At 40.2% G+C, this 16,903-nt stretch overlaps 1 protein-coding gene across 9 annotated transcripts in view; it reads left to right on the forward strand.

Annotated features, from left to right (window-relative positions):
- Nucleotides 1-346: 346 nt before the first annotated feature.
- The window catches only part of CCSER2 (coiled-coil serine rich protein 2), a 75,612-nt gene continuing 59,055 nt past the window's right edge, over nt 347-16,903 (forward strand). For 8 of the 9 annotated variants that reach the window (XM_069796052.1, XM_069796054.1, XM_069796055.1 and 5 more), the window contains exons 1-2: nt 347-462; nt 14,880-16,344. In XM_069796052.1, coding sequence (XP_069652153.1) covers nt 14,919-16,344 — 1,426 coding nt within the window. In that variant the 5' untranslated portion in view covers nt 347-462; nt 14,880-14,918. Of the gene's footprint in view, nt 463-1,279; nt 1,465-14,879; nt 16,345-16,903 lie in introns of all 9 variants that reach the window. The other variant, XM_069796053.1, reaches the window with a different exon arrangement.

A 16,903-nucleotide genomic window follows, 5' to 3' on the forward strand; every position in this document is an offset into this window, starting at 1 on the left:
CGCAGCCAGCCCGGCCGGCGGGCACGGGCGAGGCGCCATGTCGTTGGCGGAGCGCGCAGAGCTCGCCGAGGGGGGTCGCCGTGGCCGCCCCCGCTCCTTCCTTCCCGCCCGCCGCGCGGGCGCAGGCGTCGGCAGGAGGGTGCGCGCGCACAGCGCCTAACGGTCGACGGGGGGGAGGGGTCCGGCGGCCCGGGGCGCGCCGCCCGCGCTGACGTCAGGGTGAGGCGAGGGGCGCGGAGGGGCGTGAGGAGGCGGCCCAGGCGCCCTTCGCCGGGGCATGCGCGGTGGGGCTGCGCGCGCCGGCCCTCCCACCGCGGGCCGGGCCGGGCCGGGCCGGGCCGGGCGGGGCGGGGCGGGGCGGGGCCGGGCGGGGCGGGGCGGCTGGCGGCCGGCACCTGAGGGCGCAGAGCGCCGCGGCCCTGCCCGAGGAGGGGACAGCGCCGGCCTGCGCCCGTCCCGGCGGTGAGTGGGGCGGGGGCGGGCGCGGGGAGGGCGCTCCCCCCTTCCTCTCACGCTGGGCCGCGCTGCTGGGGGTCTCCTTGCCGGCGGCGAGGCGAGGCGGGAGGCGAAGGGCGGCGGGGGGGGCGGGGAGCGGCCCGCGGCCCGCCGCGCCCTCCCTGCGCCTTCCCGCCCCGCCGCCTTCTTCCCGCCGGGGCTGGGGTCGCCGCCTCGGGCGGGGGGATGCTGCGGTATGGCGGGCCGCGGGAGGCTGGGGGAGGGCGGCGGAGGGCCGGGCCGGGCCGGGCAGCCTCCTGCGTGTCCCTGCCCGGGCGCAGCCTTCGGCTTTGGGGCGGCCTGAATGTCAGCTGAGGCTGCCGCGGTGCCGCTGGCCGCGAGCCGCGCCACAGGTGCGGCCGTCCCCGGCTGGTAGGGCGCTGGCAGCGCCGCCGGCTTGGCCGGCGCTGTCCGGGGCTTGCCCGAGGCGAAGGGCGATCTGGGGCGGCAGGCCTGCCGCTGCCTTCCTCCGTCGGCTCCTGCTTTGCGGTGGTTTATGCGTCTCCTGGCTCTCTGCTGGCTGAGAGGTACCGGCGGGTATATCGGGAAACAGCTGCTGAGGGCCCTGGCCGCAAAGATCCCTTCGTAGCCCCCAAAAGGGGAAGAAGCAAAAGCACCCAGTATGTGGTTGTTCAAAGACAGCAGTTTAAAAAAAAACATAAAAAGGTGGAATATCTGCTTTGTCTATAATCTGTTCAGATTTCGCTAATAACAACAAGGGAATGTTATGTATGTTACGGCGATTTCGCGTTAACGACACTAAGAGTTTGCTTTCATCATCCAGAGCCCGCTATTAACATCGTGTTCTGTCGAATGTACTTTGACACACAATGAACCGTAGGCAACTTCAGCCTTTAACTTTGAGTTGGAGGGAGTCGAGCTGTTTATCTTCAGTTAAAGAAAGCAAAACCGAATGGGAACTTTATGCTGTAGCAGAGCATTAGTGTACAGGCCAGACAACAAATTAAGGTAAGGATTGTAGATCTGGGACTCCATCTGGTACGTTGTATAAAGATGTCTACCACTTTTCAGGGGAATTAGTTCAACTGGTAGGATTGGTGCTTCATCTTCGTAGCAGGTTTGTTCCTGGTGTTTGTGGGCTTTGAGCCTCAATTTGATGCAGAACAGAATTTTTCGTTACAAAGGTATTAAAATGGAAATGGAGGTGGATCTAAGGTCTCATATTGTTATGTTCTTACAATTGAGAACCACTTTAAATATTCTCTGAAACCTTAAAAGTATGTCTTCTGGAGCAGTAAAAAATACAAAACTCTTCATCATATTAGTGGGAGGCAGTAAATATTTACATTTTTTTTGGTGATACTGGATGACATTTGGCAGATATTTTCACATGCATGTAATGATCGCATAACTCTAAATTCTGTGGGCCCATTTTGAATTTAATGCCTCCAAGCTGAAGAGGTGCATGCCTAACAAATGGAACTTTAGTAATAACAGCTATCTAAATGTTAACCAAGGATCTACATGAATGTACAACTTGCAGAAGAAAAAAATGTTTTTAAGGTCAAAGTTTAATCTTTGCTCGCAGTTAGTACTTTTCATTATAGAAATCTCAATGTACGAACTCCAAGAACAGCTGAGTATTGTCTTCTAATTGTAAAGCTATTTAAACAGTAGAAATGTTTCAGGTTTAGAAGATTTCTGTATTTGATATTTTTGACCACTGTAACACCTTGTGGTTTTGAACTGAAGTAATAATATATATGAACATAGAAAAAATGAATAGTAATGATCTCAATTAACATAATGATCCCATTTAATGTATTGTCATGCTAATGAGTAATCCCGTTTAATAGAACTGTTCATGTAAAAGCTCACTGGAATAAAACCTGTTTCTTTTGGACCTGATCATCCTTTAAGAGGGATTGATTATTTGGAATAAACCAGTGACAAATAAGTGTTGGCACTGGCTCTCTAGATAAAAAGCCATCGTGCCACCAGTCTTCAGGCGAATGTTGCTTGCCTGAAATTGTTAGGAAGTGCAGATCTCTGAAAACAGAAGAGAGATGAAGGAATAAAAGGTAGCCATTTGCAGCAGTGGTTGTGGTGGTCTCTTTTAGCCACTGTTTGGAAGTTTAAACAGCAACACCATCATCTTAATTAGAAGCTTTCAGGCAGGGTCAAATTCTGTGCCAACAGCGATACTAAGAAGATCAAAATACTAATGGTGCTTTTGATAATTAGGTTTAAAATCCTGTATTGTGTTTCAATTGGAGCAATAAAAAAGCTTATGTAAATCTCTGGATACCCGAACACGTATGTTACAATAAAATCCCAACAGCGTTAAAATAATTATTCCGAAGTTGAAGTTTAGCTAGTCAGTGTAGGTCTCTGCATTTCTTCGTACCTCTGGGACACACACTCCAGCTTGCTCTTAAACTTCAATCAGATAGGTACATTTTGGGAGACATTCTGAGAATATTGTTTCTTCCTTGATCAAAAGTATCTTGATTTGCAGAGATCTGGACTTTGCTCACTAGCTATTCTCTGTTCTAAAGGGAGGATTCAGCTGGAGCAGTTCTGAGAATATCCTATAGTAAGTGAAGCAAGAAAGTCCTAGGGTGGGGGATGCTTATCCCTGGTCACGTGGGGAACTGGTGTCACAAGTTCTCAGTAAAATGACGTTTTCACTACAGATTGTTGGGATTTTTGTGAGCGCTTAGGCCGTGATGAGTTGAGGTAGTCTTCTGCAGAGTGCATTTTAATGGCTTTGATTGAAGCAGAAGTATGGTTAATGTTGGCAAGGTTCTCACTGCAAGGAGCCTTGGCTTCTTAGCCAGAGGAAAATGGCTGATAAGGTTTTACTTTTATGTGGTGGTTGAACAAGTTATAGATCTGGAATAACCCTTAAATTGCAAGCAATTTCTGAATTTGTTCCCTGAAGCAAAAGAACTCCTATGCTTTTAGCCTAATTAGCCCAGATGGCTTGTGACACACACAGCGCAAGTTAAGCAAAGTGTCAAGGGAGGACTGAATATCCTGGGTTCTCTTGACTCAAAAATACCATGTGTACTTTGAGCTGGAGATTCAAGAATGTCTTCTAGATAGATACAGAGATGCTCACTACTCTTCTAGATAGACATAGAGATTCTCACTACCATCTGAATTTGTATGGTACTTCAACTCGTGTTCTTTTCATGAATCATATTAAAGATAGGTTTTACCTAAATGCATTTTTTTCTAGTCTTATATGAGGAAATTATTACATAGATGTGTTGATCAGTATTTTTGATTATTTGAGGGAAGCTATGACTTTTAACTAACCTTCATCTCAGTAAGGCAAACTTGCATAGGTGGAAACTTGGCAACGCCAAAGCTACTGCTGATAGCAGGAGACTTGAGGAAAGGAGCAGAATCTTTCATCCTGTATAGCCTTGTCCATCAGTAAACAGAGTTTAAAAAAAACCACCACCAAACCTAATCCCTGTCTGTGTAAATCTTTTCAGACATGAAAGCTCTCTGAAATGATAGTTTATAAAAATAACACTTTACCATGACTATATTTGAGATCTTGATTAAACAAAACAAATTATATGTATCAGCTTCCTTTAAATTCAAGTAAATTATAAGCATAGATGACTGTCACTGTGTAACTCTGTAAGCTAATGTGGGAGAAACTGATCCTGTGGACAGGCTGTCACTAGTAAGTGAAGTTACAAGTGAAGCTACACATATCAGTTTCTTTGAGAATCTTTTTTTTTTTTTTACCATTGCAAATGTATGAGGATATAACAAGTACCTGTGTTTTCTGTGTTGTAGAAAACTGACCTTGATAGGTACATTTGGATATAACTGTTCGTTTATCAGAAAATCAGTAAGAAAATACAAAACACACTTTAAAATACTTAGAGAGCTGCCAGTCTGTAGTTAAAAACATGTTTATATTTGTTATGCTGTGGCAAACTTGTGAAGTTGCTTGGTACTGGAATACTTTTAGAGAGCTTGGGAACTGATTAATAGCAATCAGTTATTGTAGACAGAATTGTAGACAGAAGCTGTAGGTGTTCAGCACTAATGAAATGAAATTCAATAGCAAGAAAGTGATACTTTGAAGATGTGGTTCAGAAATAAGCAAGTTTTGACTGAAAGCTATAATATGCCAGTATATGACTGCAATATTTTTGGTTAGGGGTGGATGTTGAAGAGAAGTCAGACTTCACTTCAAAGAATACAAGTGATCCAGTATCTTCTTGAAAGCACATAGATATGAAACAAACTGATCAATGTAACTGTTATGTTTGGTAGCAAGGAGAGCAGAAATCAGTGGCCAGTTCTTGCAATGTAGGGAGTTTACAAGTAGTTCTCCTCAGGAATCTGTGCAAGGCAATGAAATAACCTTTGAAAGTATTATTAGTAGGGCTCTGGGACTCCTTGCTTAAGGCAGTCATGGATGGAAAAAGTTTAGGGACTCAAGGACAGGTTGGACAGGATTGTGGAGGGTTCCTAAACAAACTACATCAAATTCAAGAAATCTTATGAATTGGAAGTAGTTGAAAGTTGAGAAAGTCACATTATGTGCTTGCCCTGCTCATTCTCTTCCCAGTGCATTATTTTAAGGCTACCGCAGGAGACAGTGTGACTTTTTATTCATCACCTTTAAAGTAAGTTTGACTGCTGGAACTCTACAGCTGAGCTGGAGAATTGAATCTGGACATTGAATTGCCATGTTCCAAACCCAGACAAATATTATGATTTATATAATATTTCAAGCTTATCCAGAGTTCACTTGCTCTCTTTCATGACAAAAGTTTTAAAGGTTTTCTTTATCAGTCCTTTTTCTGGGTTTTTTTTGCGTTTTTTTGTGTTGTGTTTTTTTTTTAATTCAGCAGTGGCTGACTAAACAATATGATTTTTTAAAAATTCTGTAGCAGTGGTTTAACTTGTTCTTGTCTCAAGGTCTTGATCTTTTGAAAAAAACCTAAACTATGTTGAAATAGCATTGGCAATATGTAGAAAAGAAATTCCTAGAACTATTTTGTTCTATCATCCTTCTGCTTCATCTTGTCTAGTCTTGCTCAATTGTCACCTGTGAACCTCTTCAGGCTTACTGAAGATATCTCAGTACCAGTGAGTCTATGAATTACATGCAGTCTCCTTCAATTATCTCTGCATGTCATTCAGCTTAACCTATAGCTAGAATTCTTAGGCAGCAGTAGAAAGAATGAGCATGTGCGTCTGGAGGGGAAAAAAAAGACCTTATGTATTGGTGGTAAGCACATCCTCACTGCAGATTTAAACTAATGGGAATTTTTAATCTTAAGATACCTACATAGATAAACTGTTCAGTAGTGGTTCAGATGGGTTTCTGTCATTAGTCATTATATAATCAATACAAAAATATATTGAACAATATCTGTTTGTACCACTGTAAGAGGGTTTTAGCTCAAGACAGCTCAGTGTTCTTACATAGAGAAGATGCATCAGTTGAATAAACAAACTAGAGGAGTAGGATGGACAAGGTGGCTGTCTAAAAAGGGATATCTCCATTTATAATCAGTTGTAGTCAAAGTTTCACTTGGCTTCCAGCCTGCCTGTTCTTATCAGCAAGAAAATCCTGCTCCAGGTAGCATGCATTACTAAATAAGTAGCAGAAAACGGTAACTGGAAGCTGACTCTCTAGTTCATTACTGAATTAATGGTGAAGTAAGTCTTTCCTAGTAGAGTTAGAGATGGGAGTGGTGTGTTTGAATCATTTGGTGACAGTAGATAGTTCTGAGGGAAAAGGGAGGCTCCTCTATTTTTAAGTGAAATATTTGCCAGACAACAGCAGGTAATTCCTACTTGTTCGCAGAATGACATTGCTTTTATGTCTGAACTCGGAGACAGATTAATCTGTCTTGTAAGAGTAAATTCAGAAAAATTGAAATTACCAACATGAAATGCTGTTGCTGAAGGAATAATACCATCAGCAAAAGCAGTGGCCTGTTTCTGCTATCAGTTGCTTTGATGCTGACATAATCACAAAATTTTTTGAAAGGAGACTGAGATCCACCATTTGACTTCTAGAAAGCTTGGATTCTAGACTGCAGTTGCTGTTTGGCACTATTCAGTCAATATTAACTACAGCATAAAATTTAATTTGCCTTTATGATCTAGACAGTGATGTCAGCTTTAAAACTTTTGTGAAAGGCAGCTATCTTCATCAAATGGGAAAGATCAGAGTCTTTCGAATACGTATGTACACATGCACATACATACACACAATTATGGGTTATCTTCCAGGATAGAAATCTTGCCAAATACAAGCAAGCGTTAAGACAGCATGGGAGGGTAACCTAGATATAGATGTGCTTTATGGTCACAGTACTTCTGTGTGGGGTGTGTGTGTGTGTGAATAATGCTCGAGTAATATGATAGTTTAGTTCTTTTCTTCTCTGTAGCATACAACTTTGTCTTTAGGTTGCAGAGTGTTAGATCTGTAAGGCAGGCAGACAGTGTCTTGTCTTAGTTTGGTTTTCCCCTTTCTGTTTATTATCCTTGCAAATTTGGTAATAATTTAAACTGAATAATGTCATCAAAGAATTGAAGCAAATAAAGGCTCTTTATCTCTTCACCAACAAAGATTTTGAGAACAGTACATCTTCTGCAGTTTAAGAGCTGTTAAGCTACCCTACTGAAGAAGCTTGGTCTACATGACTTGCTTGCTAAGGTTGAATCTGTTGCAGTGGTTCTGTTCACAGAAGGCTGTTCGCTGTGTAACATAACAAATGAAGTAATCCACATAATTTAATTCCTTCTAGCAGGAGTGTTTCTGCATCAGAGCTAGGTGTATCAGTCATGATTATGTCAGTTGTTTCTGCTTCTGATTTATTATAATGTATCCCATCTGTCTCTCACAATGCTTTCAAAGCTGTTCTTGGGGTCAGCATGTTTAATGTACTGTTTTTATCAGCTGCGCCTTATGTTCTTTGGATTTCCAGTGAAAGCCTTACTATGTTCTGTATCTTGTGTTCTGAAGGAAGTGTATGGTGTCTATATCTGGAGGTACAGAGTTGACATCGCTAGTTCAGATCTAACAAGCTATGGCTCTGCTACGTTTGGATGGGTGATTGGAAGAGTGCGCAAAAGCCAACTTAAGGAAAACCCAATGTCCACCAGTGTCTGAGCCACCTTTACGTCTTACTGAAGGCATTTTCCAGAATTTTGACCAAGTCAGAGTAGACCTATGTTTTGCCTCTGCTGTGGCAAGAAGAGTAGATCTTTTGAAGAAGGGAATTGATGGTTTCCTCCAAGAGGATGCATCAGATGATTGGCGGTTTCAGAGAGGAGTTGTGCCTCTGCAATGCTTTATTCCCATTGCTAGCTGACTTCTGTCCCTGAGAACAGTTAGGCTGTCAGCACTAATGCAGAAAAGAGTAAGTGTCATTGCATTTCATTTCTCATTTATGAATGAACTATAATAACCTGTGTTAACATTTAAGAAGAGTGTGAAAGTGCACTGTTTAAAGTCTATTTCTTCCTTTTTGCAGGCTCTTATATTCTCTTTTATTGGGAGTAATATATCCCTACCCCCAAGTATCTTCTTCCATCTTCTTTTCTTTGTCCTGAAGCTGCTCCCTTGCTGCAGCTGGATAAGCACCTGGACCTTGATTGCCTTCTGCCTTATCAGTTGTGTAAGAATGCCAAAAATCAGGCCAAATTTACCTATTTCAGAAACTTTAGCAAAGATCTTACTTGCAGTTAATATTTGCATGACATTTTTTTTTTCAATATAATCTTAAGGCTTTTATGATAACTCAAATCCTGTTTTGTTTCAACCTTTTGGTAAGGTTTGATGTAAAAATTCAGGGTTTAAAATGTATAGTCTCTATTTTACTAATATGTAGAGCACAAGTGGGCAAACTATGACAAAGCTTACATTTCTGGGCAGATAGCACTTAGCCCTTTTTTTCTTCCTTGAGGTGCCTGATACTCAGTGTAAATAGCATTAATGGGAGAGTGAATTGAGAGTGTGGCCCTAAGCGATGTGAATGGAGTTTTTGATTCTGGAAGTAGTCTAGTAGCTTTCTTCTACAAAATAGAGCTGCATTTCCCTATTTCTTTTTCTCCAGTAAGTGTGTGTCCTGTAGCCTTACAAAGCATTAAGAAACCATATTCTGATGAATAACAACAATGCTTTTAAAGATTGCAAGGAACATCACATCTTTTTGTTGTATTGACTAAAGATACTGTTCAATATTAGAAATACAGAAGCCCTAATCTCTTCATGATGTCTTTCTTGTTCTCTCCTCCCTTTATCATGCTTTGCTTATATTCCTTGACCTAGTGCTTTCTGACCAGCAGTAAATGTAATTCAGCGCAACAGCAGCTGGGATAACTAACTGGTTTGCTTAATGTTTGATAGATCAAACTTTGCAAATGGGTGGAACATCAGCCTACCAAAGTGTGAGGGAGGAAGAATAGAGAAGGACTTACCTCTAAGCTTTCTGACATCTGGGAACAGAATCTTGCAACTTTGAACACAGAAGAACAAAATCATTTCAGAGAAACAGAAAACTAAGCATTGAGTGTCTTGGAATTTCTTACCATACTTTATGGCTATGGTACCTTCAAAAGGCAGACTGTCAAGGATGCTAGTATTAACCACTGTGCAGTTTGGACATAGGAAAGGGAGAGACAAATTCATGGATGCCTTCATAAAGCATGGGAATTGATTCAAGAACAGAAGTGTTTTGGAGACACTGAAGACAGGAGAAGAAAGGAAGGCAGGTAGGCTCGGAGGATTTTATTGCAGAACTGATAAATCTTACTGGATCTTGGAGTTGAGAGAAGGTGGCTTTTTTCACTGAACTGTAGCCAGTCTGTGCACAAGAGAATATGAGACAGTTGTGAATACTCAGTTCAATCCTGGAGCTGTCAGAATTTCTAGTTGTATTCTGATTCAATTTCATTTATACAACATGTGGAATTTCCTCAGGATTTATCATCCTCAGTTCCTCAGGGCTTGTCCTGCTCAGAGCAGGTGTTTGCTAGCTAGATCTCCTGCCAGTTTCTTTGATTCTGTTAAGCTCTTATGGTCCTCTTAAAGCTGAAAATTGACTTGCAGTCATGCTACCCATCCTGCAGTCATGCTACCCATCCTGCAGTCATGCTACCCATCCTGCAGTCATGCTACCCATCCTGCAGTCAGTGTTCTGAAGTATTTGCTAAAGAAGACTTTTTCTGCACCTGTTGCAGGGCTCTGCCTGATTTTTCCCTTATGTCATTCAGTATGTCCATATGCTGGTGGAAATAAGATATTTTCACGTAACTGTCCTAATGCATTTTTTTAAATTACATTTTTAAGAAAAATAGTTCTTAATGCTTAAGTTTCACCACAGATCAGTGGTGAAAAGATCTGTATTCTATGTGTCCTGAATAGAAAAATAAATAAAGAAATAGAAGTTGTGGTGTTAAAACGCAGAGGTATACGGAGGTGGTTTTTGTAAGCCATGCACAGTGGACAGAGTTGAAATACTACATGTGCACTTGAATTCACAAAGCCCTGAGGTGTATCTAGATTCAGCAGATTATAATTAGAAGTAAACTACAATCTTTTTTCAGGTTGGCAAATTTGTATCTTTTTTCTGTGTGGAGGGCATCTTGGTTATCATGAAAGCCGGTGGGAAGTTAGGAGCAGCTGTCTTGAAGCATGTCCATAGCACCTTGAAGAGGTGGTCTTGTGTCTCAGATTTCAGCAGGGCTCTCCTGTTAAAAGTGTGGTGCAGAAAACAGGATGTAATTGTTACTTAAGGTAGTAGATTGTGCCTGCCTCAAGCCATCCGCTCGTGGCCTGCCATTTGCTCTTCAGTTCCCAAGGGTAGGCTTCACTCATTTTCTGCACTGGTTGGACAGTAGTTAACAGTTGTTTTCTCTACCCTAATGTAATGCTGTGGCCAAGTAAGCTTTTCACTAGAGGAGATAATTTAGTTTACCATTGGAGGAATGTTCTCACTTTCCTGTCCATGTTTTTTATATACTAGAAATATGCTTTTGTTTTATAGGAAGAAGAATGAAGGTCCCTGGAAATTCTAGCACTGTAGAGTTGGCAAGATAAATATGCATGAATATTGGTAAACTGCTGCTTCAGATCACCTGTCACTGAGCCAAACAAGTAGAATTAGACAGTATCTTAATTCTTAGGCCTTCTGCGGAAGGCAAATAATAGGAGTATAAGGTCTGGCTTGGCAAATGTGGTCATTAAACTTCATTGGCTTCAATAATATCCAGCACATGATGGCAGAAATATGAATAATTTATTTATTCACAGGCTTCATAGCAGTTGTTCTGTCAGTCTGCCCACACCAAATACCAAAAAAAATGACTGATTAATAATTGGTGTTTGCTGATATATGGACACTGATGGACATAATGTTTCTGGATAGGTAAGGAAGCTTGTGTGCCGCTGTAGCTGCGAGCTTCTTGCAGACCTACAGGAAAGTGTCATTTTTGTTACCCAGAAGCAGCAAGGAGGTGTTGACTATCTTGATTTTTCCAGCACAATCCTGTTACACAAACTTATGTTTGTCTGCCTCAAAAATATTCTTCACACTGGGAGGAAGTTGCTCTAAGAAAAGCAACTTAAGTTAGCTCCACAGTATTTCTGCTTAGGTGGTCTTAAAATTGCTAAGAATAATGAAACATACATCTGAAACTGTTGGCATAGCAATAGTTCTGCAGAATTGCTCTTGTCTGTCACCAGTCTGTCAGGTACGTTTCATCTGCGAGCTGTTTATTCCACACTCCTATGACAATAGGAGGGGAATTTGGTCCCACTCATAGTAATCTCTTTGGAACTTGAAAATGCTGTTAGCTCTCTAGCATGGATCATAGGGATTGCGATATTTTAAGGTGCCCAAATATTGAAATGTATGAACCTTAAGCTGTCTTCTGCTGTAATAATCATTCCACAACACGTAGGGTGGAGTCTCAGATGCAAAACTAAACTTTGCTGAGAAGTTAATATATAGGAAATGGCCTTCCTGATGTTGCTGAGACAGACTGTGAATGAAGTAAAAGTGAATGTTGTGTTTGCTAGTTGAAACTAACGTTGGAGGATCTTGTCGAGGTGTAAATAATCCTATACAGAAAGCACAAAGGAGAGTAAGAATGAATATCCTTTTGCTTATCACCAGGATCTTGAATATCCTTGAAGGTAAGGGTATAGCAGCTTTTCAGTTAATTCAGATTGTACTTCAGAGAGGGTCTGTAAGTTTTAATTCCTTTTCCCTGGATCATTATGTAAGACTAGGCTCTTTATAATTAGCTTAATTCCCGATTAGGCTTGTGTGCACTAGAAAATCTGTTTCCCAAGGCGAAGCATATAAGACTTGTTTGCTCAAATGTCTTTTTAAAAAAAATCCATAAATTGCTGATGTCTAAAAATACTTTGAATTTCTTTATAGTACAGCAGAATACGACTTAAATTGTATTGAACCTGAGTTTTGTGGGATGCAGAAATCATACTGTAACTGGCAGGTACTGTGCTTCTTGATAAGGGAATTTCATTGTTAGGGTAGTGTAATTTCTAGTAGTAAATGTATGTAAAGATTGAGGATGTTTAAGAGAACTTAAGAAAATGTCCCATTTTCTGGGAAAAGTAACATGATACAAGATATGATACTGTTAAGTTTTGGGGTTTTTTTTGATGGCATTGTATTTCAGCGAAACAAATGCAACCTAGAATTGAAAAGGCGACAGAGTAGTTACAGTTATGTAGCTAATCAAACACAGACAAGTATTGCTTGTCTTTTAATTTAATTATCTGAAGTGTTTTAAGCAATCAGTACAGTTTTCTTGAAGATAATGTTTTGTCTTTTCCCAATTAAGGATAAATGAGCAGGCACCCTTCCTAGAGAACTGAAAGGTCTTCTTTTCAAGTTTAATTTGCAGCACTTGGTGGAGGATTAAAGCAATCTAACTAAATGGCCTCATTTAAATTTTGCAGCCACCTGAGAGATGGTAGACAGATGTGAAAAGGGAATTATCCATAAAGCATGAAAGTTAAATTAGCAGCTTTCTAATTTAACTTTCTTAATTCGGAAGATTTCTTTATGAGACTTGAGCCTTTTTATTAGAGTTGGGATATCTTTTGATGGATCTGCAGTACGATGCTTGCTGTGAATGAATATATCATAATGTTAAAGGCCATTTTTTATGCATGGAGTTATTAAAAAAAAAGTGTACTTTATTGCCTTTACCGTATATGTTTGGCATAAAATAAATATCTTTGATGTTGACATGTGATACTAAAGCATAATGTTTTTTGCATTTGCAAGGTATACAGGTACACTGTTGGCAAATTTCTTTTTTATAGGTACAGATACACGAATGAGATGCTGTGAATGCTTTTCTTAGTAAATGATGTTGGTCATAGTGTTTTTGAGATGTCTAACTTTAGACACCTAAATCTACATATAGGCACGTATTATACACAGTGAGTTAAATGTTTTGCTGTCGCCAGGGTGAAATACTTGTTTGCTGCTTTGTACACCTAGGTGAGGGTTATGTCTCTGGTGTGCAAGAATTAACAGTATTTGAAAACTCTGGATTTGTGTGGTTCTGAATGGAAATGCGCTCTACCAGTTGTAGGATGTGGATTCTGGTATTTTCACTACACTAGAAGCCCCTAAGAAGCCATGTCTCTGAGTATGTTTCGGTTTGTATCGTTTTAATGTAGATCCACTTCCAGAAGTACAGCTCTGGGGCATCCTATTCATTTACAAAATCCTAAGGGCACTTCTGTCTGCATGAATTTAATGCTACTTTGATTTTATCTTAAGTGTTTCTTAGTGAGGTTTTGCAGCTTGGGGAGTGACTCCCTTTAAGGTAATGCTTGCTGTGGTTACACAAGATATTTTCTATACCTTGAATAAGTATGTTACTTGCCGTGTGTTGATTCTCACCATGATTGCTGTGGGTTAAAAATGTTCCTGGGTTTTTTAGTCCTGCCAGCTGTGTGTAGGTCTGTGAAAAGAGAAACACGGATCATAGTTTTAGGGAATAACATAAATGACTGAAATTCTGTGTCTTTACACCATTGTAAGACCAGCGGGTGAAACTGATGAAAACATAACATCGTGGCTAGCAAAAGCAAGATACTCTTTTACAACTGTCTTGGAAAAAACAGAAACCTGGTCTTGCAAATACAGAATTTAACACAAGAGTAAAACTTGCCTTAAGATGAAACATTGAAACTTGGAGACTTCGCAAGGCCTTATTGTCTGAATTGCAAGTCTTTAATAATAACATGTAGACAAGTTGTTCATATTGTATAGCCAGGCAAAACAGACTAAGTGCTGTACAAAAAGGTGATACAGACACAGTTAGTTGTCCAAATAGTAGGATGGGTATGTGGATGAGTGTGGAAGAAACAAAAAGCAGTATATCAAAGCAAGGATATCGTAATTCTCAAGGCAAAAACTTTTGAGGCAAAGATGTGTCTGTAAAGCAGATATGGCTTTATAAAATAAGTGTTATATAAAATAGACTAAAGTGACATGACCGTAGTGGAATACCTGTATTCCAAACCAGGTGGACGGAAGTGAAATTCAAGATACGAGGGAATGCATGAATGCTATAATTATCTTTCTATCTCGTACTTTTGTAGCTACTGTTATGTGTTCATGTGTCGCTGCACAGAAGTGAAACTTTTGAATTCACTTACTAGCACTGACCTTACATAACTGTTGGGCTGTACCTCAAGTCTTGTACATGAATAAGATGATGACCAAAATAGACTACAGTTTTCATTTCAGAGGAAAAAACAGCTAGGAATTTTCATATTGAATTGGGGATAACAGTAAGATCTGGAAAAAAAAATGATGTGGTGAAGGTGATGATGATGAGTGATTATTTTGTATCTTGTAACATAGACATTGGGGAAACTGAAGAAAATAATTTTCAAAAAACTAGCTTTTAGTCGGACTTTACATTATAATTTTTGCAGTTTTACATTGCTGACTACAGGTTTGTGCCATGTTCTATTTGTGGGTTTTTTTTAAATATCAAGTCTTAAGTATGTGATTTAATAATTGTAACACTTGAAAAATTCAGTTTGCTGCTCAAAATAGATAAATGGAAAAAAAAACCCAACTCCTTTTTAAGCTTATTTTATAGATTTCAAAAGGAAGGAAAAAAAAAAAGGGCCATTTATATAGAGAATGAAAGTTGGGGGAGGAAGGTGTGACCTGAATAACACCTTACTGCCAAGTAACTACTGGTGACAGGTATTTCTCTGGAGTTCACAAAAGTTGTATGGGTTACTTTGTATCACCATGGTATAGTTATGCACAGGAATGTAGTAAACATATAGATGCAAATGTATATAAAATTATGTTTAATGTGTGGTTGATTCAGGTCTAATATTTTTTTTTTTTCCTCAGATTCAAGCACTCTTTAAGGACCAATGTACCCAATAGCTCATGGAAGAAAAAAATCAAATCAGGACATCCTTGGTTTCCAGGCTACCGAAATATGGAACGAAAACTTTAGGAAGTGTTTTGCAACCTATGCCGAATGGGACGGCTGTTAGTTTAGCAGGCAATAATGGTGGCAAAAGTTTTGGCAAGCACAATGGCACTGTTCGCATGTCTTCCTTTTCTTTCAATTGGAAAAAATCAAATAAATATCAACTTCATGATCAAAATGGGAGAGAGACAAACTCTAAGCATAACTGTAATGAAAAATTAATTGATTCTGAGAAGTATTCTCAATCTCAAGGAGCATTGGGTAATGATGTGCTCAGGGTGGGCTTGAACAGTACTGCTTCGGTTGCATCAAAAGCAGCAAAGCAAACCAATATGTTTGTATCTTCTACTGAGGAATTAAACCCAAAGTCTTTGCCTGGACTCTCTAGTTCAGCAAAATTCGCCAAAGGTACCCTGTCAGGAAGGACCTCATATTCTGGACTCAATGCTCCAAAATCACATTTAAATGGATTTTATGGAAATAGACCAGTCGTAGGTTTGCAGAGACCTAGAGCTAATTCCAGTGCCACAAGGACAAGTTCAGGAGAAAGCCTGGCACAATCTACAGACAATAGCAAGGCTTTTTCCTGTGAAAAAATGGTAAGATCACAAAGTTTTTCACATTCCATTCAGAATTCTTTCCTTCCCACTGCATCTTTAACCAGGTCACATTCCTTTAATAAAGCTGTGGATCTTACAAGGCCTTATCATAGTCAAAATCTAGCTGCCAGGACATCTCAGAGGTCGACTTTGTTGTCAAGAAATGCACGTCAGTTGGATGTACCCAATGGAAATGAACCTATGAAGTACGGATTTACCAGGCCCTACTCCGGTATGTCAGCTCCTTGTTCAAAGAAGCCCCCACTGTCGAATGGATCTGGGTCAGCACCTTCTTTTGGATACAGATTAAATCGGCCTTCTCTGCTGAAGCCTACCAGGCAGCGATTTGCTGGAAATATCGTGAATGGCAGCAAAAGTACAACTCCTGACACGTGCATTGTGGAGAACTCTGAAATTTCAACAAATATTAATAGAGCAATTGAGAAAAACAGTATTATAGAGAGCAATGCTCAAAGAACGGATTCTGATGAGGGCCTGCATGAAAGTATGGGAAAACATGGGTCAAAAGTCATGTGTATGAGCGATGATGGAGATGAAATATCTATATCTTCTTTGTCATCCTCTGAAAAAAATGATTTGAGTGAAGACTTCAGTGATGATTTCATAGATATAGAAGACCCAAACAGAACTATACAAATACCGCAAAAGGAGAGCTGCCTTCAAGAATTAGAGCATGGGAGTATAACGTCGATCGAGCCGTTCACTTCTCTCAAGGAAAGTGGCTGTAATGCTGATGACTGGCTTGATATAAACGTGTCTGGTAAATACTTTGTTCTGTTTGAAATTTTAGGTACTAAATCAAGAGTCTGTAACTGTAATGAAGTTGTTTTATATAATTGCCCATTGCTTGTGAATTGTTTCTGAATGCAACTTGGCTCTGTGTTGGCCCATTTGTTTTCTTCCAGCGCTTTTTCTGCATGATAGTTATCTTTTCCAAGCATGATTTTGAAGAACTCTTTTTCTTTGGGATAAGGATGAATGATACCTCCTTCAACCACACTTGCATTATGGTTGTGGGATTCTTTATATCCTTGCTTTGCTATTCATTTCTCTGGACTGGTGATCTTTTAAGGAAATTTCTCCTCCCCCCTCGCTTCCTCCACCTCTGTAGGCAGAGAACAGCTGTAACTGCTTCTAAGTAGTGGGAATAAGTGTAGGGTGTCTAATTAAATCAGTTAATTTATAAATAGGAATGTCACTGTTTTTTTTGTTTTTTTCCTGATGCATGCTATATTAATTCTTTAAGAATTCATGGAAGAGACAGAAGATGTTTTTAAAAGCCATATTCTCAAGTCTCTGATGGGCTTCTCATAGTACAT

The sequence above is a fragment of the Haliaeetus albicilla genome, chromosome 11 (genome assembly GCF_947461875.1).
Source record: "Haliaeetus albicilla chromosome 11, bHalAlb1.1, whole genome shotgun sequence".
Taxonomy (NCBI): domain Eukaryota; kingdom Metazoa; phylum Chordata; class Aves; order Accipitriformes; family Accipitridae; genus Haliaeetus; species Haliaeetus albicilla.